Here is a 23721-nt window from a genome sequence, read left to right as displayed (position 1 = left end):
ATATAAAAAGTAATTGTGAAAAAAGGAATTCCTTTGTTTACTTGTTAGGTATACAGAGATATCAGAAAAAATGTAACTGTTTTACTTTCTTATTTAAAATGGAGGTATTGCCAGTTTTAGCAGGTTTCTTTCTTTTTTTTCAGATTATATTTATTGAGGTAAAGTTGATTTTTGTTTTAAGATTTATTTTTTTATTTATGCATGCAAGAACTGGGATGTAGCCAGATGTGTAAGGGTGTTGGGATTCACCAGAGACAGAGTGGGGAGCAGAACAGGTTGGCTGACTGAAATGCACTGCTGAGGGGAACTCAGGCTAGATAGAAGTCTGCTGCACCATGTGGGTCAGCTCCCTGACTAGGGATTGAACTCTTGCCACAGTGGCTTGGTGATAGCTTGTAGTGCTGAGAATTTAAACCCTGCACCATGAGGGAGGCCTGAGGTAAAGTTGGTTTACATCATTGTGTCTGCTTTGGAACTTCTAGGATTAAACCTCTACAAATATACATTTTTGTAATCTGCCCACCACCCAGTAATCCTCTGCCATTTTCCTCAGGTCCCCTCTTGTCCCCCAGACCAACGTGCCACACCACACTTTTTGTTTGCTTCAGTTTTTAAGTCAAATGTTAACTGGTTCAGTTTTGATGGGTCCTTTATTAGGTTTCTCTCTCCACATATAAGTGAAACCATCCAGAATCTTTCTCTTTTTTTTTTTCCCCCACATAACATAATCCTCTCTTGTTCCATCCATGTTGGTGCAAATGTAGGAATCCATCCTTTTTATTGTGGCATAATTTTTTGGACTGCATTCATGGGAATGAGAGTTGAAAATGGGAGCATTCATAATGTAAATCCAGATATAAATTCTAAAATCTCCTTTCAGAGAAAAGCAAAGAACCATTTTAAAACATGGTAATTAACCTTGTCTGTGTATCCAGTAATTTTTCTGAATTTACCTCAGGAATTTCAAAATCATTTTTTTTCTGACAATAATATAAAATTTTGGAATAGTGTTTCGTGGCATTTACTTATTCTTTATTTTAGAAATTAAATGTGTCAGTGTTGAATTTTTTGTGGGAGAGACTATTTTAAACCTTTCTCAATTTCAGGTATAAAATTTTGTAATTTAAGAATCAGGCAATAATTTAAGAAACAACCTCGTAGTTAGATCTATGCACTGGTAAGGGCTGTTCTGTTATGTAGGTCTTAGAAGTGGAGGAAGGGACTGAAAAGAAAAGAACAGATCTGAGCAAGTGTCTGAAATTTAATATCCTTGTCCTAACCATTCTTTATTAGTGACTCTGTGTGATCAGGAGTCAGTGTCTGCGCCTTCTCGCCGCCTCCTCTCACTCCTGCCTTTCCTGCATTGCCTCCTCTCTCACATACCCACTTCCCTACCAGTAATGGCAGGAGAATAGCCATTATTACAGTCTTTTAAATGTTTCAAAACTATGTACCTGTTTTACGTCATTGTTCATTTTTGTACAGTTGTGCTTGCTCTTTTCTCAGGGGCTGCTGGGTGCGTTCCCACCACGGACTCTCCCATGCGCCGGGTCTGTGCCTTCCCGCCCTTGTGCCGGTCCCCTCCCTCTGCTCTCCCTGCAGAATGTCTCTGGTTTATATATTTGTGTTTGTTGTTATTTTATTGTGTTGTGTTTTTCTTTATTGTTACTGTTTTCCCCCCGATCCTTTGTTTCCCTATATTCTTCCTGTAAGTGACATCATCCTGTATTTTTTTCTTTTCTTTTTTTTTTAAGATTTATTTATTTATGCATACAGTACTGGGATATAGGCCAGATGTGCATGGGTGGTGAGAGGATTCACCAGACAGAGAGGGGAGCAGAACAGGCAGATTGACAGAGTACACTGCTGAGGGAGAGCCAGAAAAGGTCTGCTCTGCCAGGTGGGTCACTTCCGGGGTAGGGATCGAACTCGCACTGAAGAAGCCGTGGCCAGCTTCACAGTGCTTTGCTTTAACCTGCTGCACCACCAGAAAGGGCTCATCTAATATTTTTCTATTTCCTTCTGACTTAGTTCACTGAGCATAATGCCTTCTAACTCCATCCATGTTGCTGAGAATAACATGTAGCTTATTTTTTGATTGCTGCTGTTATTCACAGTCTTGCTAGAAACTAAAAGTGTGTATATCTCTGTTCAGTTTTTCAAATGTCTCAGTATTTTCTGAAGATGTATTGTGCTTTCTCTCACTTCTTTTTGTGGATTACTGCTGTAAGTCACAACTTTAAAAGAACATAGTAACAGTTTGGCGTAATGGTGTAAATTTATTTTGAGGGAAAACAAACAAATGTGATAAATGTGTTATTGCTTAAGGAGGGAAACATTATTGTTTGGGGGTTGGATACATTTTATCATTCTAGGAAAGAGAAGTTTATCTATATCTTTGGTTTTTGTTCTTTAGAGAAAATGCCTGAATTTTTACTTGATACCAAATAGTCCTACCAAAAGTGATCTTCTTTTCCAACAATGGAATTCAGAGCTGAATTCATGCATAAGTGAAATGAAATTTGATATAAAATATACAGGTTCCCCAAACTCAGTAACTCTTTAAAGGATTCTGATTAAATAGAATTAATCACAAACATTTTTTAGAGATGCACATAGGAAAGACTTGGATTATAAAATCAGAGGATCTATATAACAATGGAAAGAACACTTTTCATCCAGCAGACACCTGTAAGATAATTTTGTTATAAGTTTGCTGAGAAGAATAGAAATTCTGGCCAACTTGAATAAAACAGACCTATTTGTGTAGTTTGCCTTCAAGTTTCTAAGAACCTACCAGTCACATTAAATGGGGTCTTACTCTATATGAATTTACATTTTCAATATAAGAAAATTTAAACCCACCCACAATTACCATAAGCTAGATGCCATATTTTGAGAAAATTATTTATCTTGAGTAGGCCACAAAGGGAAGTTAAGACTGGCCTAATACTGTTTTCTTGTTCATTATAGTCTCTGAGGAGAAGGCGAAAGAAAAATTTTGGTTTGAGCTGTGTAACAAAGGAGATTTATAGAGTACTTTAAATGATAGTTATTTTGAGAAGTTTCAAATGTCTTTTTCCTTGTTCTCCACAATGTTGCAAATGTTTCCAATAGGCTATGCTTTAAAAATATGTTGTGAGGCTGTTCCAGGGAAATCCTGTCAGTGAGTGACCTCATTTTTTCCATTCAGATTTAGTGGTCTCCTTTAACTTGGTGTTTATTCTCTTTTGATAATGTCACTCTTTATTAAGAGGCCTTTTTATCTCTTCTCCCCACCCATCTGCCTGTAATACCTCACTGCTATCTTTGCTCATATGTTCCCGCCTCTTAATAGATTCTGTTTGCTATCTGATATTATGCTTATCCACATGTTGAATGACTGCAGAACTTGTAAATTTTTGAAATGTATTTTACAAAATCGTTTGCAAGTGTAATTTTCCATCTAGAACTTACTATATAGTTCAGTAAACATTACTATTTCTTTCTTAATTTTCATTCCAGGAATACGCAGAGTAGGCTAAAAGTATTGATCTAAAATGAGAACTGAATGTTGTACAAGTACTCCTTATTTAATGAAATTTTGATCAGTGTCCTCTTGTTTAAAATGCTTTAAAAACAGAATTTTGAACATACTGTTTCTTGCAATTTATTAGAATCTTAGTTTATCTTGTAGTTTCACTCAACACTCTATACAGAGATCTGAGAAGTGTGATTTGCTTAAGCTGGTATAGTTGATAAGCAGTAGAAGCAAAAGCAAATCTAGAATTGGCTGGTAGGCCAATTCATATAGAGGTACTCACCACATACTGAATTATATGCCTAGGTACGTTCTACCTGGGAGGGCCATAGGTCACTGGTTGGAAGGCTGTATGAGCTGATGTGAAAAATTTGTACCTAAGAGATATGCCACTGCAATCTCTTGTCCCAGCTGCACAGTTGTGGACTTTGTGATCTATCTACTGAGTATAGATGAAGCCCTTTTTGTGTAACTAAGTTTGAATTACATATTTCATGTAGCTCTAATATTCTGAACATTACTAACTTTTATTTCAGCTCAGACAACTATAATTGCACCAAAGATGTGGAAGAAACCAAAAGATCGGACCCGAACCACAGAAGAGGTGTTAGAGGCAGAATTCGAGGTAAGGGACATCAGCGAGTCTCTCGCTCATCTTCCCAGCAGTTGTGTCATTTTCTAAGACAAGTGCGGGCTTATGTACCTTTTTTGAGATACTCTTTTACAAGCCAAACTTGATATATCAAACTTGGGGATCAGATATGTTAAGTCCATTTGTTAGACGTTTAGAAAATTTTTAATAGCGTGTTCAATTTCATTAAATTCTTGTCTTCCTTTCAAAATGCTTCTTAAGAAACAAAACCCAGTATTGCTAAGCCTGCTGTCCTCTCACTTGACTTTTTCCTTATATTAACTAAATGGAAAAACAAGCCTCAAAAAGAAAAATGGAGACAGTTTTTTAAAATTACCAGTTGTGGTAGAAACCGTAAGGTATATTTTAGGGAACTTTGAGTATCTCATCTTCGAACTGAAGCCCCAGTAACTTTTCGTGTATGCTGTGTTTTTCGGAACAAAGACACACACCAGAGTTGCTATATCTGCTTGATAGGTTACCAGGTCCAGAAACAGAAGACCCAATATATTTTTTTTTTTGACTGCTATAAAACTGCTCTTAGAGTTTTATAGTCTGTAATCTTAATATCCTTAATATTTTGTGCTGAAGTATATAAAAGAAGAGTATTATAAACAGTGTGTTTTTTCTGTGTAATGTTAAGTTCATATCTACTTTATTAAATAGTTTTTGTGGAGTATTTAAATACATTTATTTCATAAGACTTTTCTAGCTAGTTGCTGCCCTCTTGAAGCATCACACAGTACCACTTTGTTACTTACTTGTGTTCTGTCATTGTTCCATGATGCTCTACTGATGTCACAGTTAGTTCCATAGCAGCCACTAAAATCTTCCATGGTTATGACTTCATTGTGGTTATCAGGAGATAAGAATTGACAGTAATTTATAGAGGTGCAAATAATTACTGCACTCCTCTTGCAGCTGGACAAGAAAATGTTGCTCCTTCAGAGAATAAAATACCTTCCAGAGGCAGGGGAATCACATACATTCCTGGTATGTGTGAGAGTAGATAAACCGATAGCTATTTAGATTTGACTTTAAAACAAAAGCTTGTTTTTTTTCCATTATACTTCATGTTCATTTGCCCTTTTGCTAGATTTCTATTTATTGAATATTAAATGATAGGTCACTACTCGTGCTTTCAAATTTTTATTCTATTCTCTGGATCATGGGGTTGTAAACTTTCCCTTGTAGTTGTTCAAATAGTGTATAGTTCAGACTTTGTGGGTGCTCTGGTCCCTCTTCTATTTTATCAGCCTTGCTGCTGTAGCCCGGAAGAAATGATAGATAATGTGTAAATGAATGAGTGTGACTATGTTCCAGGAAAAATTCATTGATGGGCAATGTAATTTGAATTCCATGTAATTTGCAGATTTCATGAAACATTTTTTCAGTTATTACAAATGTGAAAACCTTCTCTACCATGCACACATACAGAAATAGATGGTAAGCCAAACTTGACTTAGAGGCCATCGTTTCTTAAAACCCACTTCAGATTGTTATTCTTCCTACGTGAGAACTATTTTAACTCACTCAGAGTCACCTTTTCTTAACCTGGTAGTTTCAAAGTATAATAAAAACATATTTGGTCATTTGTACACAGACTTCCCAGAAATCCTGTAGTCCCTTGTCTTTCCTAACATTAACCATTAACCATCTGGTTATTAGTTGCTATTGTCTTCATTTTTACTGATTCTCAGGGGCTCCTTACCTTAGGATTCTCTCAGTCTTTTAAAAGAATGTGTTCAGATATAATATTTCAGGCCTATCAGGTAATGTTTAATTGTGATTATAGCATCACAAATATTCAGATTCTCAAAATTATTAACTGATAGCAAGGGATGATTCATCTTGAAATTTTCAAGACATCATAAAATATGTTTTAGATTTTTGGCTGTTTCATCAGTCACTACAGTAATGTCGGTCTGATTTTTTTTTAAAGATTTATTTATTTATTCATACAGAACTGGGGTACAGATAGAGTTGCAGGGGCAGTGAGAGGCTTCACCAGAGACAGAGTGGGGAGCAGAACAGGCAGATCGACGAAGTCCACTGCTGAGGGGAGCAGCGAGCAGGACAGGAGAGGTCTGCCACACCATGTGGTCACCTCCGGGGCAGGCAGGGATCTAACTCATGCGGAAGTGGCTTTTGATTCTAGTGCTGCGCTTTAACCCACTGCACCAACAGGGAGGGCCAGTGTCGGTCTGATTTTTAAATGCTTGCTGCATTAATTCTCATAAACGGTTTACCTTTGACAATACAGCATTTCTTTCTTTGGTCTGGTTTTTTTCTGAGTAAACAGTGTAGGACCTTTTCCTTAGATACTTAGAAATTAGTTGAATATAGTTTCATCCTGATGAAATAAAACAATCATCATAAATATTTAATGCAGATATTTTGTGAAATCCCTTGAAAAATACCCCTTCTATTATTGTGCCTCAGTGGTCTCTATTCTGTCAAGATGGTTTGTATTCATGGAACAGTTCTTTATACTTAATTTCAGTTAGATTTGGTCTTTTTGGTTAATATCTTCTGTTTATATGCATTAAACTGTCACTGTTGATTTTTGGTGCAGAGAAGAAGACCCAATATTTTTTTTTTTTGACATTTGAAATAAACTATGTAATTACATAATATAATTATATGGATCTTTAATAAATTATATTAGTACCGTTTACAGACTCACATGCCAATTTATAAAAGATCTGCTGGTATTACAAATTTATTATAAGTTAATTTAGAAGACAGTGTAGAATAAGAAAAAGTAAAACTACTAATTCATGATTTAAACTCAGTAAAGCTGTTTTTCTGCCTTATTTTATTAAAAAAATACTGTCCCCAGACTTCTTTGAGGTATATGTATTTCCACGAACTTTTAATTTCCATTAAAGAAACAAGAATTAAAACCCACATTTTTCTGTTGGTAACATTTTAAAAGCCAGTGTCTTTTCCCTGTGGCAATAAAAAAAGGTTTGGTGTGGTAGGAAAAACTTTATAGTATTATATCTGTTGTATATCTGTTGTTTATATACCAATGCAGGATTTATAACTTGTAATATAAAAATTTTAAAAAAACATGATTTTATAAATCAACTGGGGAGACTACTTTCGGCCATCCTTTGTTGAATCAACTCAACAGAGCCTCTGTGTTTGGCTCTCCTAGTATGATTTGTCAATTAAAATACTTAATTCTTCAGAGTGATTCTTCCAAAGATTGTTTTCAGAGTTCTTTTGCCTTTCATGAAAAAGACAAAGTTCCTTGAGAACTTTGCTTCAAGGAGTTTTTGTGTTTCCCACAGCCCTTAAGAAAAATATACTTTGTTTGATATGTGAAACTGAGATAGTGAAAAATAATTTGGTGAATAAGTTCAGTTCTATTTGCTCCTTAAAAATAGACAGTATGCAACATAACTCAGCTTTCTAAGGAAATAGTCCAAGCATTTTCCCATATAAAACTTGAGTAAGGGTATAGGCTCAGAGGATTCCAGGAACCAGTAAATAAAAATAGATGTCAACAGGTAGCCTCTTTGTAAAGTGAGAAGTGATTGGCTTTGTGTGACTTAGATATGTTCAACTGTTCATCAAACTCTTCATTTCTCAGCCGTAGGACAGCCAACAAAATACCCTCATCTTTTGTATTTGCTAAGCTTCACTAGCAAGGGTAGGAGTGCTTGATTTAGATTTCTGACTAGGACTCTTTCATGTCTTCAAGTTCAAAGGATTAACAGTTCTTTCCATTCTAGCCTTTGGGACATTTAGATTTCATTAGTCATGATAAAGCATTTCAGTAACTATTTGAAATCTGCTTTATACCAGGAGATGAAATGAGAACAGTGTTTTAAATAAATTTGCCATTCCAGTAATGTATGCTAAATACACATATCCTTGAGTGACGTGTTTTATTATGCTTTTTGAGAGCATAGATGTATATTCTTATATATTTACATATTTTTTAATATTTACACATATTAAAAGATTATATGTAGAGCTACACACACATTCACACATACGCATATAACCTCTGTGTTCACTTATGCTTTAGCCTAAAGCTGAAGAGGAGCTTTCAGGTGACAAAGTACTTGAATCTGAACACAATAAAATGAGCCAAGGGTTTCATCCTGAAAGAGACTCCTCTGACCTAAAAAAAGCGAAAGCTTTGGAAGAAAATGGAGAAGCTGAGCCTGTGCGTAACGGTGCTGAGAGTGTTTCTGAGGGTGAAGGAGTCGATGCTAATTCAGGCTCCACGGATAGTTCTGGTGAAGGGCTCACGTTCCCGTTTAAACCAGGTAAGTTCATCCCTCCCTATCTGTGTACCTCTTTCTTTCCCATTCACAATGCTGCCTCCTCACAGAGGAATACTGGATGCAGAAAGTGGCTCATCACAGCGAACTGTTTACAGACTAGTTCAGCAGGCGTAAGTTGGTGACTAGCACCTCCAAAGTGCTGTGTGGCAGAGAAGTGATATCTGATGATGATGTTCTGCCTTTACTGATGTTGGAAGAGAAGCTGGCACATGAAATCATTCATTGTTACACTAGTGAAAATGTTTTTTTAAGATTTGTTTTTATTTACTTATGCATACCAGAGCTGGGTACATGTAGGCCAGAGGTGAAAGGGGTGAGAGGATTTGCCAGAGACGGAGTAGGGAGCAGAACAGGTGGATCCACCACAATCCTGAGGGGAGCCATGGGAAAGACAGGAGAGGTCTGCTGGGCCATGTGGGTCAGCTCCCTGGCCAAGGATCAGGCCTGCAGTGACTGCCAATAGCTTGTAACACTGAAACATTAACCCCCGTGCCACCAGGGAGACCCTGGACTGGTGAAATTTGTAAGAGGACTTCAGATATTACCATTTCCTTAAAATAATATTGCTATATATGTCTAGAATGCAGTTTGTTGACACAAATTTCCCTGTAGAACTAAATTCCAGTAACCAGCCACAAGCAATGTGACTGAATTATTGAGCCGTAGACATGGAAAGTACCCTGTGACTGGCTATATGATCACCCTGGAGGATATTTTATTGTAAGATACCATCACAGCACATTAAACTTCTGGCCTAAAACTGTGGTTAGCTTTGAGATTTATGGAGAAATTCTGTGCAGACATGGGCAGAAAAGGGCTTCCTTTAATAGAAAGTTTGGGATAGGTGAAAAGTTCTTAGTCTACCAAATCTGGAATGATTTCTGCATGATGAGTTAGTGTTTGAGAATAAAATATCAGACCTCAGAAGTAATCTCGATCACTGTTTTTCAGCTGCTGCCTTTTACCCATTTATAGTGAGTTACAACCAAAATTAAAAGAAAAAAATAGGGCCCTCCCTGGTGGCACAGCAGGTTAAAGCACAGCACTGTGAAGCTGTCCAGAGCCACTGCAGCACAAGTTTGACCCCCTGCCCTGGAGGTGACCGCATGACACAGACCTCTCCTGTCTCTACCGCTGTTCTTCTCAGCAGTGTATTTCTGTCAACCCCCCTGTTCTGTTCCCCACTTTGTCTCTGGTGAATACTCTTAGCCCCCTGCATCTCTGGCCTGTACCCCCACTGATTGTATGCTTAAGGAAATAAATCTTTTTTAAAATGAACAAAATAGAGTAATAAATGTCAGTGCTTTACAATTGGAATGCATAAGTGCTGTTTTAGGAAACATTTTATTCATATATGTGTGTGTTCTATGTCATGAAGTTGTCTTTCATGAAGTCATGAGTAGTCAAAAATGTTTGCCACTGATTGATCCCACCCAGCATACTAATCTTTTCACTACAGTTAACTGGTGCTAACAGGGGTTCATGAAATTGTAAAGTTGTATTACTGTAAAGATGCTTTTTTAATCTTCAGACTTCAATTTTATGAAGTTGTCTCTAAAGACTAGGCTAAAATCATAACACCACATACTTGTGGCCATCACCAATCCTTTATTAGGAAATTGAGACAACATCGACATTTTTAGGACTGTGTGGATTAATTTTTCCCCTTAGCTTGGCAAAGAAATAATGTGTCACAGTAAGCTCCACCTGTATTGACTCACTTAAACTGCCTTTCCTCCTCTGTAATGTACACAAGTAGTCATTAGAAAAAAAAAGGCAATTTAAAATTTAGATTCCCACAAACTGTTTACTTTTAAACAAATAAAATAAATAAAGTTTTGTTGAAATTATCTGTAAAATTCTCAAAGACCCTCAGTGAGTCTGACCTATATATGAAAAATTACACTAATATAAAGAAGGATCCAGTATATTATTATAAAGATATGTATGGCCTGATTTTGTTAAAAGTTCTGTTAATTCAAAAAAAAAGTGATGACTTTTATCGATGAATAAAAATTTTAAGAAATTCTCCAATTTGATATTCTGAGAGTTAGATTGTGAGAAGTCGTGGACAGCTGTAACAATAGTTGCAGCAGCAGTAGCAGCAAGTAATGCTATGGTGAGGAAAACTAATGTAAACTGTATATAAAATAGCCAGGAGGACATGCAATGCCAGGATTTTTAAGCCTGATAGTGCACTCCCGGTTTAGTTAGCCTGGCAGCAAGGACATTATTTTATTTCATTGAGATTAAATTAAAGGCCGGGGGGGGGCGGAGAATTTACAGCTGCTCAGACTTTTCAGAACCTTAAATATTATCTGTAATTATAATTTTTGTTACTGTAAGTTTTTTTTGTGTGTGTTTCCCTTTACCTTATTTTCCTTTATGACATTTCCAAATAAATAACCAGGCTGTTCCTTTTTGCCATGAAACCAAGAATGTTCCCAAATTCCCCATTTCTGAGGTATTTAAAGGGTTTGTAGTTTAATAAGGATTATTACATGTCCTTGGCCAAAGGTTATACTTCCTATGATATTTTCTGGCTGTATAGCTCAGTGTTTGTTTTTGTTTGCTTATAAGATGAATGTTGGAGTCTTGTTTGTACCTTAATGGATATACATATGATTCTGTAGACAATTGTCTGACAGTATCCCTCTTCCTAGAATCCTGGAAGCCTACTGATAATGAAGGCAAGAAGCAATATGACAGGGAGTTTCTTCTGGACTTCCAGTTCATGCCAGCCTGTATAAAGAAACCAGAGGGCTTGCCACCAATCAGTGATGTGGTTCTTGACAAAGTAAGCTGCATGCTTGAATGAAAGAGTCTTTTTGGAGTGAGAATTGGGTTTTTCCTTAGTGACGATATGAGAGATAAAAGCAATTTTAAAAAAGATTTATTTATGCATACAAAACTTGGGTACAGGCCAGAGGTGCAGGGTCTATGAGAGGATTCACCAGAGACAGAGTGGGAGCAGAACAGGTTGACTGATGAAGTACACTCCTGAGGGGAGCAGCGGGCGGGTCAGGAGAGGTCTGCCGAGCAATGTGGTCACCTCCAGGGCAGGGATTGAACTCATCCTGAAGTGGCTTTAGTTTCTTAGTGCTGTGCTTTAACTGCTGCGCCACCAGGGAAAGCCAGATAAAAGCAATTTTTAGGATTTGTTAGATGAAGTGGTATTTGAATTAAAATATATAAAGTTTAAGAATTATAGTTTCCCTAAATACTTTTGGATTTTGGGTTTACCCTAGCTTAGAGCAGTCTTGGCCCCTATTTGAGCGGTTTTAAAATGTATTAATTGATGTGTCTGCTCATTTGTGTTGTTCCTAATGGTGTAGTTAAAATTGTGTTTCTTGGACTAGTTAAGTCTAAGGTTAAGCATGGCTCTTTACCCACAGTCCTAAAATTTGAAAAATGAAAATTTCTGAATGAATTAGTGTGCCATTGAGGATAGGTCAGAAAAGGTAGAAGGTTTTTGACAAATATAAGTGGAAGTCAGCATGATTCAAGTAGTGTCTATCTCAAAGTCTCCTGATAGATACTTACGTGCTTTAGCTTCAGTTCTGTGCAAATACATAGGTGCCTTTTCCTTTATGACTGATCTTAATGGTGCTTACAGGAAATTATTACAGTCAGTAGTCTGTTTACAAATAAAAACAGGAGAGGGATAACACTAGATGTAATTTTCATGTAAATCGAAGATAGACCAGTGACTTAAGCTTGAAGTATTTTGTTTTGAAGAGAGATAACTAGTTCCTAATTAAAATGTAGAGAGTAACATTTATAGAACAAGATCCACTTCTATTGAGATTTTCAGCAGCTGCTTACCTAGACCTATTTGTATTATTTTACTCACATTGCTACAGTTCCTCTTACTTTTTGTTTTATGTAGTCTTCTCTCTATTTTTTTTTTTTTTAGATTTATTTATTTATTTGTACAGAACTGGGGTACAGGCCAGAGATGCGGAGGGTGAGAAGATTCACCAGAGACAGAGTGGGGAGCAGAACAGGCAGATCGACGAAGTACACTGCTGAGGGGAGCAGCAGGCGGGTCAGGAGAGGTCTGCCACACCATGTGGTCACCTCCGGGGCAGGCGGGAATCGAATTCATGCGGAGGTGGCTTTAGTTTCTCAGTGCAGTGCTTTAACCTGCTCTGCGCCACCAGGGAGGGCCATAGTCTTCTCTTTTAATATGAGGTCAGTTGACTGATTGGTGGTGGTAGTTGAGGTTACTTCAGTACTACAGATAGCAAGTGTTGTATCTACTGATAGCTTCTTAGACAACATTCCTCCCGTCTTCCTACCTTAACTATTCTGCATGTTAGCTAATTGTTTGTGTGATTTCTTTGCTGAACTTCTCAGCTTGCTGAGTGACTAAGCTACAGTCACATTACATGCCTATACAAAGCCAGGTACCTCAAATTAACAAGGCAGTAAAATATTATTACATATCAAAGTGTTTCCTTTTGAGACTTACGGTCCACTCAGAATGCATGTTTTACTATCATAAGTCAAACAGCATCAAAACCAAATGACAATAGCTGTCTTCTTATAGGCAAGTGCTGCAAAACCCTCGTGAATATTCTAGAAAGAAATCTAAACCTCAAAATTTGGCAGTAGTTCATAGGCTCCAGAATAACTTGTGTTGTGCCACTTTATTTGTCCTAAATGTCTATGAGCCATTCCAGTGATTGGGTCGAGCCTCACTTGGAAGTTTCAGGATGGCTGGTACCAAGGGCACTTAACCTTTGTGGACCTGAGGACCCAAAGGCTAGCCGGGACCTTTGTGGACCTAAGGACCCAAAGGCTAGCCAAGGAGAAGCTACCGTGTTTCAGATCGAAATTCCACTGGTTCCACTTTTCATTTGACATTGTTTTCTGTCATAAGTTTTTGTTATCTTTGTGGCACTGAACACTCTAGAACTTGTCTCTTTGCTTCCCTTGCAGATCAACCAACCCAAATTGCCAATGCGAACTCTAGATCCTCGGATTTTGCCTCGAGGTCCAGACTTTACTCCAGCCTTTGCAGATTTTGGAAGACAAACCCCTGGTGGAAGAGGTGTACCTGTAAGTGCAAGTTCCCTACAACCCACTTAGTTAGAAACTGTCATAGACTCCATGACATCTTGTCAAAAGGCAAGAGAGCAACACTTATTCGTTGATTCCTCTAACCAAGAAGAAGTAGAAGAGGCAAAGACTATCCTTTCCATACTATATTAAAACAAAGATTACACTTGAGTTGCTTTTACTTCTTGAAAGAAGTTGGTCTGCATTAATTTGGTCTTCTTCTTTTTTCCTTATATTTTCTATTGAAGTGACCTGCAAGTGGGTTAAAAGTAGAACCAATCTTGACTAGAAATCCTACATTGTTTTGAGATGTCCTGATACACTAGAGAGCTCTGTTGCTATTCAGCTAATGGTCATGTCTTTGTCTTTGTTCCTACAGATCTGTAAAGTGCAGAGCAGGCATGGATTGCCAATTCTGGATCAGAGCACAGCCCCAACTTGCCCTCCACTGGCGATACCGCACCCACCCCTGAAGAGCCTGCCTCAAGGGGTGCGCTGAATCCTTTCTTTTTTTTCCCCCCCAGTAGTCCCTGGTGTTATAGTAGTTTCTGTTTTGCTCTTCTCATTTAGTGTAAGATGTAAAAATGTGAACAAATGACATGCACAAAAGAGTGCAGTATTGGTAAAGTGCAGATTGCTTCACTCCGCCAGTGGCAGGCTCTTCAGCAGTGGAAGGGGCATCACCAGTGGAGTCATGCTGGGCACTGCGCGTGCAGGATTTGGCACCCTCTGCCTACTCCGTGCTTTGCAGACTTACAGAAAGCACAGGGGAAGTTGCCGGTGATGTCAGAGAGTACCTGATCTGCACTGTGGAGAGCGTGGGTTGGTGTACATGTGCAGAGCACCCAGCTAAGCTGATTTTGTGTTTGTAAAAATATGTTATGTAAGGTGACACTTTTTACTTCCCCATCACCTTTCTAGTTCTGTAATGGCAACTTTTGAGATAGGACTACACCATACGCAAACAAATGTCAGTTTGTTGAATTATCTGATCGTTTCCCTGTGACCAGTAATTGAAAATACTTGAATGCCCACACTGTGGAGACTGTAAAGCCTATAGAAAATCTCCTTAATTTGCAGATGTTATTTATTGAGCATCGTCATCTTAAAGGCCATTGTATGTAACCTCTTCTCACACGTTTGAATTTTTTCTCTAAATGCAAAATTAAAATTTTTCTAATGTGTCTTTACTTCACCAGAACGTCTTAGAAAGCAGCTTTCTGGAAACCATTTCATGACTTATTTTTCAGATCATTTTCCTTTTTGATGGTTCAAAATTTATGTATGTTAATTTGTCTTTATTTTAGTTTTGGTTTATCTTTGCTTTGCCAGGCACTTGAAAAAAATGTTGATGCCTTGTGCTCTCACCGCATCTGGCTATCATATTGCTCCGTTTTGTTCACATCACTCACAGAGTTGTCACTCCTTCCCCTAGCCATGTGCCACTCCTCTGCATTACCAACTCGCTATTATGTGATAATTAGATGGAGCAAAAAAAAGGAAATACTGTGAATTGAGAATAACCTTTGTCACTTTTAAAATACAGAAGTCTTCAAAAAAAAAATACGGAAGTCTTCAAATGAATTTCAAAGATGATTGTCACAATGTATATTTGCCCATTAATCTATATATTTGCATATATCAGATAAATGAGTTGCTTGGTGTAGTCAAAGAAATGTGACTGGAAGTGAGCTATTATGTAAAATTTGTAGAATTTCCCAAAAACTCAGTTAATTCAGTTTTTTCATATTTCACAGACTGTTTTTTAAGTGAAATTGAGACTTATTAGGGTAATATCAATATAGTAATACGTAATAATAAGCTTCAGCACCAGTAATTCTTCCAACCTTCCCTATAGGTAACGGACATCTTCCATTGACTTTGGCAAGCTTTCTTTGGTGTACTGGTGTAGATACAGATGGGAATTTCATAGGACTTAAATGTCCAATATCTAAAGGATCAGTAAATAATGCTGTTTTGATAAAAGCAGTAGGCTCTGCTCTTTATAGTTTCTGGTTCTGTCATACCTCTAATAAAGTTTTGTCAACTTCCCAATTGGCTTATAAATTACCACTCAAAGATAAGAGCTATGGGTATGCTTCATGGTATGACTTGAGTAGCCATGACTTCTTGTATAAACCTGCCAGTCAGAGACCTGTTACAAAATATTTTTAATGTGTGACAATTGTTTTAAAATATCAGGTACAATTACAATTTTAAACATGGAGAGCTTTTGATGGGCAATAAATACATATTTATTAGTATACTCAGGTGGCATCATTTTCTCTAGTTTTTAAAAAGTCAAGTTGCTTAGCAATTGTGGTGTTAATTTTAATAGTAGCCTGTTGGTAGACATCACAGAAAGTACCCTGCACAAAATGTGCCGAGCCTAGGGTAGCGGACCTCCTCTTGTAATCTTTGCCACTCATAATTGTTTCAGCTAACTTTGAGGTTAGCTGAAATATCACCATAAAAATTCTCAAATAAAACCCCTAGGGTTCAAGAGGCTATCAGAATTCATAGTATTGTTCTTTCCTTAAACAGTTTGTGTCTAAAAAATTGGTGGGTGAAATATATAGCCCTTATTTTTTAAGTTAAATTTTAAAGAAGATGGTGTACTGTCTTTATTTAGTGCATTAAAAAATAACAGTAAGCAAAAAATTAAACTTCCACTCACCAAAAAAAATAACCAAAACAAAACTACAGCTTACTAGCTAATCAACTCTGACTTTTGACGCTTCTTTTGAATTCTGGTAGTTGTAGACTTTTTCCTGTTCTGTTTTTCAGGGTTGTTTCTCCTTTAACCAAAGAGACCAAACTTTTTTTATATACCTATACTCCAAAAAAACAAGACAAGATCTTCAGTTTTGTTTGTATTTTGCAAATAAGATATTCATCATATGTTAAAACTTTAGAACTTTTACTTAGAAATTTGATAATTTGTGTTGTTTTTCACTCACACAAAAACAACATGAAATGTTTGAAGGTAATTAGATGAGTCTACCTATCAATTTTTTAAAAAATTAATTTGTCTTTGGTATTACTGATGATACCCTGGGTATTTAAGGTCCTTTTTTCATGTCTTGTATCCCATAATCCTCATAGGAAGTTTTACAGGCAGGAAAACTGAGTATTTGATGTATAAGGAAATTTAAGGTAAGCAAATTTAAGAGATTTGCTCACAATAACTGTGCTCATAGGATTCAGAATTAGTCTCAAGGATCCTGTTTTTTTGTATTCTGCTGTCACTTTTCTCCATTCTACCAGACGTTGATGTTACAGTGAGTTCGTTTTCAGAGTTTAAATATAAGCACCATAAAGATTCATTAATCATGTTACACATTTTACAAGTCTAGTAAATCTGTTAAGGACTAAAAATACTTTGATAAATATTTGTAAACAATATCTTAGTTATGTCCAGAGATATACTTTTTAATGTGTCTTATGAAAGCTTGCACATGGTTTGTAATTTCAACTCTTTTATCCTGAGCCCACAGTTGTTGAATTTTTTTTTTAACTTTTTGCTTTGAAACGTTGCTAACTAGTAACATTTACCACATTTCCATATCTGTCATTTAAAATTTACACATACTTGTCGTGGGACAGGTGGAGGTGGCCTAATTATAATACTTAGTTTCTAGATTTAAATCTCAAGATATGTTCATTGATATTTGCTCTGCACAGATTTTAAAGACGTGGACATTTCTGACTTTATTAATTTGGTCTCTCCAAATTAGGTGTGGTATGGCTGTTCATGATTTTGACATTACCTTTTGCTATACTCAGTAGCCTTTGTTCTTCATAACGTTTCACGTGTGGCAAGAATTAACTTGAATGCCTTGTGATATACTTGTATATTTTAGACTATATCCAAGCATTGCAAAAGATGAGCCTGACCAGATACTTTTTTTTTAAACAGAATTCTTTTGCCCACCATACCATAGGTTCCACTTTATAAATAAATGGTTGCATAGTCTGGACTAGGAAATGTTCCCTGTTGGTATTGTTCCAGTCTGATAATCTTCTCTTTAATTCTGTATCAGTTATACTATACCTAATTTCTCTGGGTATCTGACCTCAGTTTTTGTAATGTTTATCAAATCCTTTGCGATCATGTCAATAGTCCTGAATCCTTAACTGAATGCATTTGAAAGATTGGTGTATATAACCTAGAAGTTCTGTCTTCTATTCCTGGTACATCCTTGATACGCACATCTAACTAGGGTAAATGTGAAGTGCAATAGAATAATTTTGAAAGTAAATGATATGTTCACTTTTAAGCTTATCTGCTTAAGCCTTAAACCAGTCTCTTAGTAACTCAATTTTTATCTAGAGCATACTGCTTACGTTCCTATTGCCTTCTGTGAAGTATGTGAATTTAAAAAGGGGAGTATTGGGGCATTTCTGGTCTGTATGTCTTAGGCGACCTTTTTTTCCTTTCCTCTTAAAATCTAATACCAATACCAATCTAATTCAGGATTCAGAGAACGATAGAAAAATGATAGTGTAAGTGAAGACTTAATAAGCAACAGGGCTGGTAGGAGCAGAACTTAGTATCAATACATAAATACTTAATCTTGAAAAATTATTTTCAAACACTGAAGGTAGCAACTAATATGAATATTTTAATTCACAGAGTTTAAAGTTTCACTCACCCCATTATTGCTTACAGTAGCAGCAGTTAGTTTGATGAGCAATGTGACATGACAGAGTGTAGCTAGTGTTTGTCTGTTTTATTGTTGTTAAGAACAACAATCTATTATCACTTAATACAGTTTTTTCATCACATTATCTCACTTTGGAGGACTTCAGGGTCAGAAATGGTAGTGCGTGCCTGCTAAGGCATGCTCGCGCGGCACACACACATACCCCACGTCTAACGTTAGTGCCTCACACCCATCTATCTTTGCGTTTAGAGGTTTTTGGTGTGATCAGCAGCAGCACAGCAGACACAGTAAATTGTAAGTACTCTGTGTAGATATAATAAAGAATATTCTTGTCCTAGCTGTTGAACATTGGACCACGGAGATCACAGCCTGGCCAGAGAAGAGAACCTAGGAAGATCATCACAGTTTCTGTGAAAGAAGACGTGCACCTGAAGAAGGCAGAGAATGCTTGGAAGCCCAGCCAGAAACGAGATAGCCAAGCAGAGGATCCTGAAAACATTAAAACCCAGGTGAGAACTAAAGCACATTTTAAAGTTGCTTTGGGATTATACTGTTTTGATTGACTTCTGGCTTGTCATTTTGTAGAGTGATCTTAAAAACCTTTTATAACTTTTTCCTATTAAATACATTATATTAAAAGTCATTATGGATGCCAGACAACCTGTTATTTTCCCTTGAAGATGGTTTCTGTGTGCTTTTAAAACCAGGCTATGTGTCGGTAGTTCATCTGATCAGACTTAGATCAGTATTTGTTTTCCTGAAAATACATACTCAGATCTCAGTGATTACCCTGTGCTAGTCCAGTTAGTACATTGCTCTATGTTCTCTTGTCAGGTCTTTCTTTGTTTAAGCTAGAATTTAAAACCCATCAGTTTTATAGTATCTTGGAATGAAACTATTGTGAGTTTTTTGTTTTGTTTTTGTATCTTTCTGTGCTTTATCCTCAGAACTCCTAGGGTAAATGGAATTAATTCCTTTAAGTCTTGTGTCAAATTCTGTCAAGCCATTTTTCATCATTTGTTGTATATAGGGAGCAAACAATGTTTTGTAGACTTCTCCAGTTATATTTCTTGAATTTTGGAAACATTTTTATTGATAATTTACATTCAGTGAAAATTACTTGTTTATGTACTGTTATGATGGTTGTTAAATATGCACAGTATGTAACAATTACCAAAATCAAGATATAGAGCATTTTTTTCCTCTCTCTATAGAACATTTCTATCAGTTCTTCAAAATTTCCTTATAGTACTTTGTATTCATCCTCTTCCCCCAGTGTACTTCTGGTGACATTGGTCTGTTTATTCTTATACTATTACCTTTTCCAGAGTATCATATAAATTTAATTATATTGACTATGTCTCCCCCTTTATTTGAGTTAACGGAAATTTTAATAGCCAACATAGGACTTTACCATAAATTGTCTTTGTCACTGCTACCATCCCTCCTACCCCTCCCCATTCCTTTCAATCTCAGGAGTCTCAGTTCGATGATCAGCTCTGCTAGTTGATAATTATTTTCCTTTATCAACAGTCTATTTTTTTGTATTAGGTGAAATTGTCCAATATTTATATTTATTTTTCTAGTTTACTTCACATAAGCTCCTTGAACTTCTTTCATTTTACTGCAAATACCGACGTTTCATCTTTCCCTATAGCTTAGTAGTGTTCCAGACACTGCATTGTCTGTATCCAACCCTCTAACAGTGTGCACTCAGGTTGCTTCTGTGTGTAGCCCTTGTGAATAAAGCAGCGAGAAACATCGTGGAGCATGTAATTTTTGCGCTGATAATTTTGTTTTCATTGGCTAGATAGCCAAAGTGTGCTCTGGGTCATTACGGTATTTCCCCTTCATCTTTCTAAGGTAGGTCCAGACTGCCTTCCAAAATAGCTACATCAACTTACATTCCCACCAACACAGTAAAAAGCGTTTATCTTCCTTTACATGTCTTCTAACCCTTGTTGCTGGACATCTTTTGGATGTATACTGTTCTCACAGATTTGAGATGATCTGTCATTGTGGTTTTGATTTGCATTTACCTTATTGGAAGTGAGAATATAACTTTTTTTAACTCAGCATAGATATCTACAGTTCATTCATGTTGTTATATGTGTGATTAGTTTACCTTTTATTACCCAGTGATATTCCACTATGCCATGGGTTATTTATCTGCTCACAGAGTTACCAGATTTTATCAATTACAATTAAAATCTATAAACACATTTATGTGAACAGATGGTTTTCTTACTTTGGATCAGAGAGTTATATGGTAAATAGAAGTGAAACCAAGCTGTTTTCTTAAGATAGTTTTACAGTACCACTTTGAATTTCCACTGTCACTACAATGAGTTTCAGTAATTTCACGTCTTCATTTACATTTATTTTTTGCTTTATAAGTTTCAACCTTTCTAATGGGCATGCAGTGGTATCTCATGGTATTTCCCAAGTCATTAGTATGTTGAATAAGCACATATTTGAAGTTTTTAATTTTGATAATGCTCAGTTTACCAGTTTTTTATTTCATAGATTGAGCTTTTGCTGTCACAGCTAAGAAATCTTTGCATAATACAAGAACATAAGACTTTTGTCCTATGTTGTCTTCTAGAAGTTTGTAGTTTTAGGCTTTACATGTACATCTGTGATTTAGTTTTAGTTAATTTTCTATTATATGTGTAGGACATGGATCCGTTTTATTTGTGGTTTTGTTTTTTGCATGTGGAGATGTGACAGTTTTAGCATCATTTGTTGAAATTATTTTCCTTTCCCCATTGAATTTTTGTTGAAAATCATTATGTCATATCTGTATAAACTTATTTCTACACTTTATATTCTGTTCCAGTGATTTGTATGTCTCCTTTCTGGTCAGTACTACACTTTTTTTTTTTTTTAAGAATTTTATTTTATGCATACAAGAGCAGGAGTGTATGCCAGAGGTGCAGGGAGTGATAGAATTCACCAGAGACAGAGTAGAGAGCAGAACAGGCGGATCTACTGAAATACACTGCTGAGGGGAGCAACAGGTGAAACAGGAGAGGTGTCCCTCACCTCCCTGCCTGGATGTGGAACCCTGCTGCAGCGGCTGCTGATACCATCATAGTGCTGTGCTTTAGCCCATTGTGCCATCGAGGAGGCTTTTCACTGTCTTTTTAAAAATAGCTTTATATTGTCACAATTGAAATCATATTGTGTGAGTCCTCCAATTTTTATTTTTCAAAATTTTTTTTTGTCTTCCCATATAAATTATACTTATTTTCCTTATTTCTACCAAAAAATAAAGCATACTAGGATTTTTATTTGGGTTGTGTTAAATCTATAGGTCACTTTGAAGAACACTGAGACTTAATAGTGAATTTTCTAATACATGAACATGATATAATTCTCCATTTATATAGGTCTTCTTTAATTACTGCCACCAAACAGTACTTGTGGATTGGATATTTCGTTAAATTTTCACATATTTCATGTTTTGTGTTGCTACCGTAAGTGGTACTTTAAAAAATGTAATTTCTGGGCCCTCGCTGGTGGTGCAGCATGTTAAAGCACAGCACTGTGAAGCTATCAGCAGCCACTGAAGCAGAAGTACTATTCCTGGCCAAGGAGATTATCCATGTAGTGGGGCAGACCTCTCTTTTTTTGCCCCCTGTTCCCCTCAGCAGTGTAATTCAGTCAGTTTTGTTTTGCACTCTGTCTCTGGTGAATCCTCTCACCGCCCCTGCACCTCTGGCCTTTACCCCAGTTCTGTATGCACAAATAAATAAATATTTTTAAAAAACATTGAGAAGTAATTTAAAAAAAGAAAAAACCTAACACATATATTGCCCTTAGAAATGTTTTAGATGAGATACTATCTCATCTAAGAAAAAAAGAAAGGACTGTACCAGAAGATAGCCTCAGTCAAGTGTGATATACCTGGCTCCTCAGGAGTCGCATTAGTTCATAGTTGTCGAACTTACAAATTATAATCAAATATTAATCCTGAATAATGCATCTTTATTGTCTGATTACTGTAATGCTTTTATTTTGTGGCCCTTTTAGGAACTTTTTAGAAAAGTTCGAAGCATATTAAATAAGTTGACACCACAGATGTTCAACCAGCTGATGAAGCAAGTGTCAGGACTTACTGTTGACACAGAGGAGCGCCTGAAAGGAGTCATTGACCTGGTCTTTGAGAAGGCTATTGACGAACCGAGTTTCTCTGTGGCGTACGCAAACATGTGTCGATGTCTAGTAACGGTAAGAAGAGAGGAAGGAGTAAAACCAGAAATCTCCAAGAGGTATATTCTCCCCTCACTACACATTCTTCCCAGAAGTGTTATTGGGGCAACGTAAAGGGGAGAATATATTTTTAGTGCTTATAAATATAATATCTTCATTGTATGAAATGAATCTTACTTTATTAAAATGTGTTTTTATCTCTGAAGACAGAACATAAATACTAGAGTCAAAAGCATTATGTGCTCCCATCCAACGTGAGGAAAATTGAATAACGTTTAAATTAGTATGTGAAATTATTGTCATGGGCAATCAGTTTTCCTGGGGTGTCATGTTGTAGAACTGGAACTAATGCTTACAGTCATATTTAATTAAATTCAATATTGAAAAACATGTCAGTTCTAATTCTTGCCTCTATGAAAATGATAGGATAGTTATGATCGTAAAGGATTCAAAAATAATTATTTCATCTCTTAGAAACTATTAGATTTTTTTTCTCTTTACATTGTCCACAGCCATTTAATCTCAACAGCCTGTCAAATCTAGGGCAAGACAGAATGGGAGACCAAAGAGCTTCTGGTTAGTGTTCATTGTCTTCTATTCTGCAGTCATTAAACTGCTGTGTCCTATCTGTGTTTCCTCTGCCTGTTACTGTGACCAAGGTACTTGTGTCAGTAATGTGTGTCCTTTAACATTTGAGTTTTTTTTTTTAATTATCACAACTTGTCATGCCTTGCTATAAGAATGCAAATTTGTATCATTCTACTAAATATCTTTTGAACACCTGTGGCAAAGGTAGGTAAGACTGTTGGGACTTGGGAAAGTTAAACTTTATGTCTTTAAGAAACTCAAAATCCATATTAACAACGCAGGATTAGCCAGAGGCAAAAACCAACTTCCATGATGTGCTGTGATACTGCAGTGTATTGTTGCCTGAATGGTTGGTTTAGACAAAAATTCAAGTTGCAGGAGAAAGAGTGAAAGCGTGGTGAACTCCTGTGAAGTAAGAAGAGTTTGAGGTAGACCTGGGAGGAGAGGGAGTACAAGTTTAGAGAAGGAAGAATATACCCCAGGCAGGCATAGTCTGAGGGGCAAGTATGGCATAATGGTTAAACTTCAAAACTTAAATTCCTACTCTGCCTTGCTGACTTTACATAACTTCTTTAAGCATCAGTTTTTAATCTACAAAGTAAGATTAATTCATATAACTTGTTACCTAACAATAAAATTAATTAAATGACATTGTGGGTAGACAGTTCCTATTTCAGTATTTGGCCTGTACTAAGCCCTACATAATTCAAAACTTTATTGGTGATGGAAAAA

The 23721-nt window shown here is 36.5% G+C and overlaps 1 protein-coding gene across 13 annotated transcripts in view; it reads left to right on the top strand.

Annotated features, from left to right (window-relative positions):
- EIF4G3 (eukaryotic translation initiation factor 4 gamma, 3) overlaps positions 1-23721 on the top strand; it is a 236988-nt gene that overhangs the window by 164945 nt on the left and 48322 nt on the right. For 11 of the 13 annotated variants that reach the window (XM_012722291.1, XM_012722292.1, XM_012722290.1 and 8 more), the window contains 7 exons: positions 4057-4145; positions 8194-8437; positions 11119-11252; positions 13400-13519; positions 13899-14009; positions 18525-18695; positions 22222-22419. In XM_012722291.1, coding sequence (XP_012577745.1) covers positions 4057-4145; positions 8194-8437; positions 11119-11252; positions 13400-13519; positions 13899-14009; positions 18525-18695; positions 22222-22419 — 1067 coding nt within the window. The remainder of the gene's footprint in view (positions 1-4056; positions 4146-8193; positions 8438-11118; positions 11253-13399; positions 13520-13898; positions 14010-18524; positions 18696-22221; positions 22420-23721) is intronic. The other 2 variants (XM_012722293.1, XM_012722289.1) reach the window with 1 other exon arrangement.

Source organism: Condylura cristata, unplaced genomic scaffold (assembly GCF_000260355.1).
Source record: "Condylura cristata isolate star-nosed mole 26May11 unplaced genomic scaffold, ConCri1.0 scaffold00008, whole genome shotgun sequence".
Lineage (NCBI taxonomy): Eukaryota > Metazoa > Chordata > Mammalia > Eulipotyphla > Talpidae > Condylura > Condylura cristata.
Note: the sequence above shows the minus strand (reverse complement) of the source record. Positions and strands in the feature narration are given on the sequence as shown.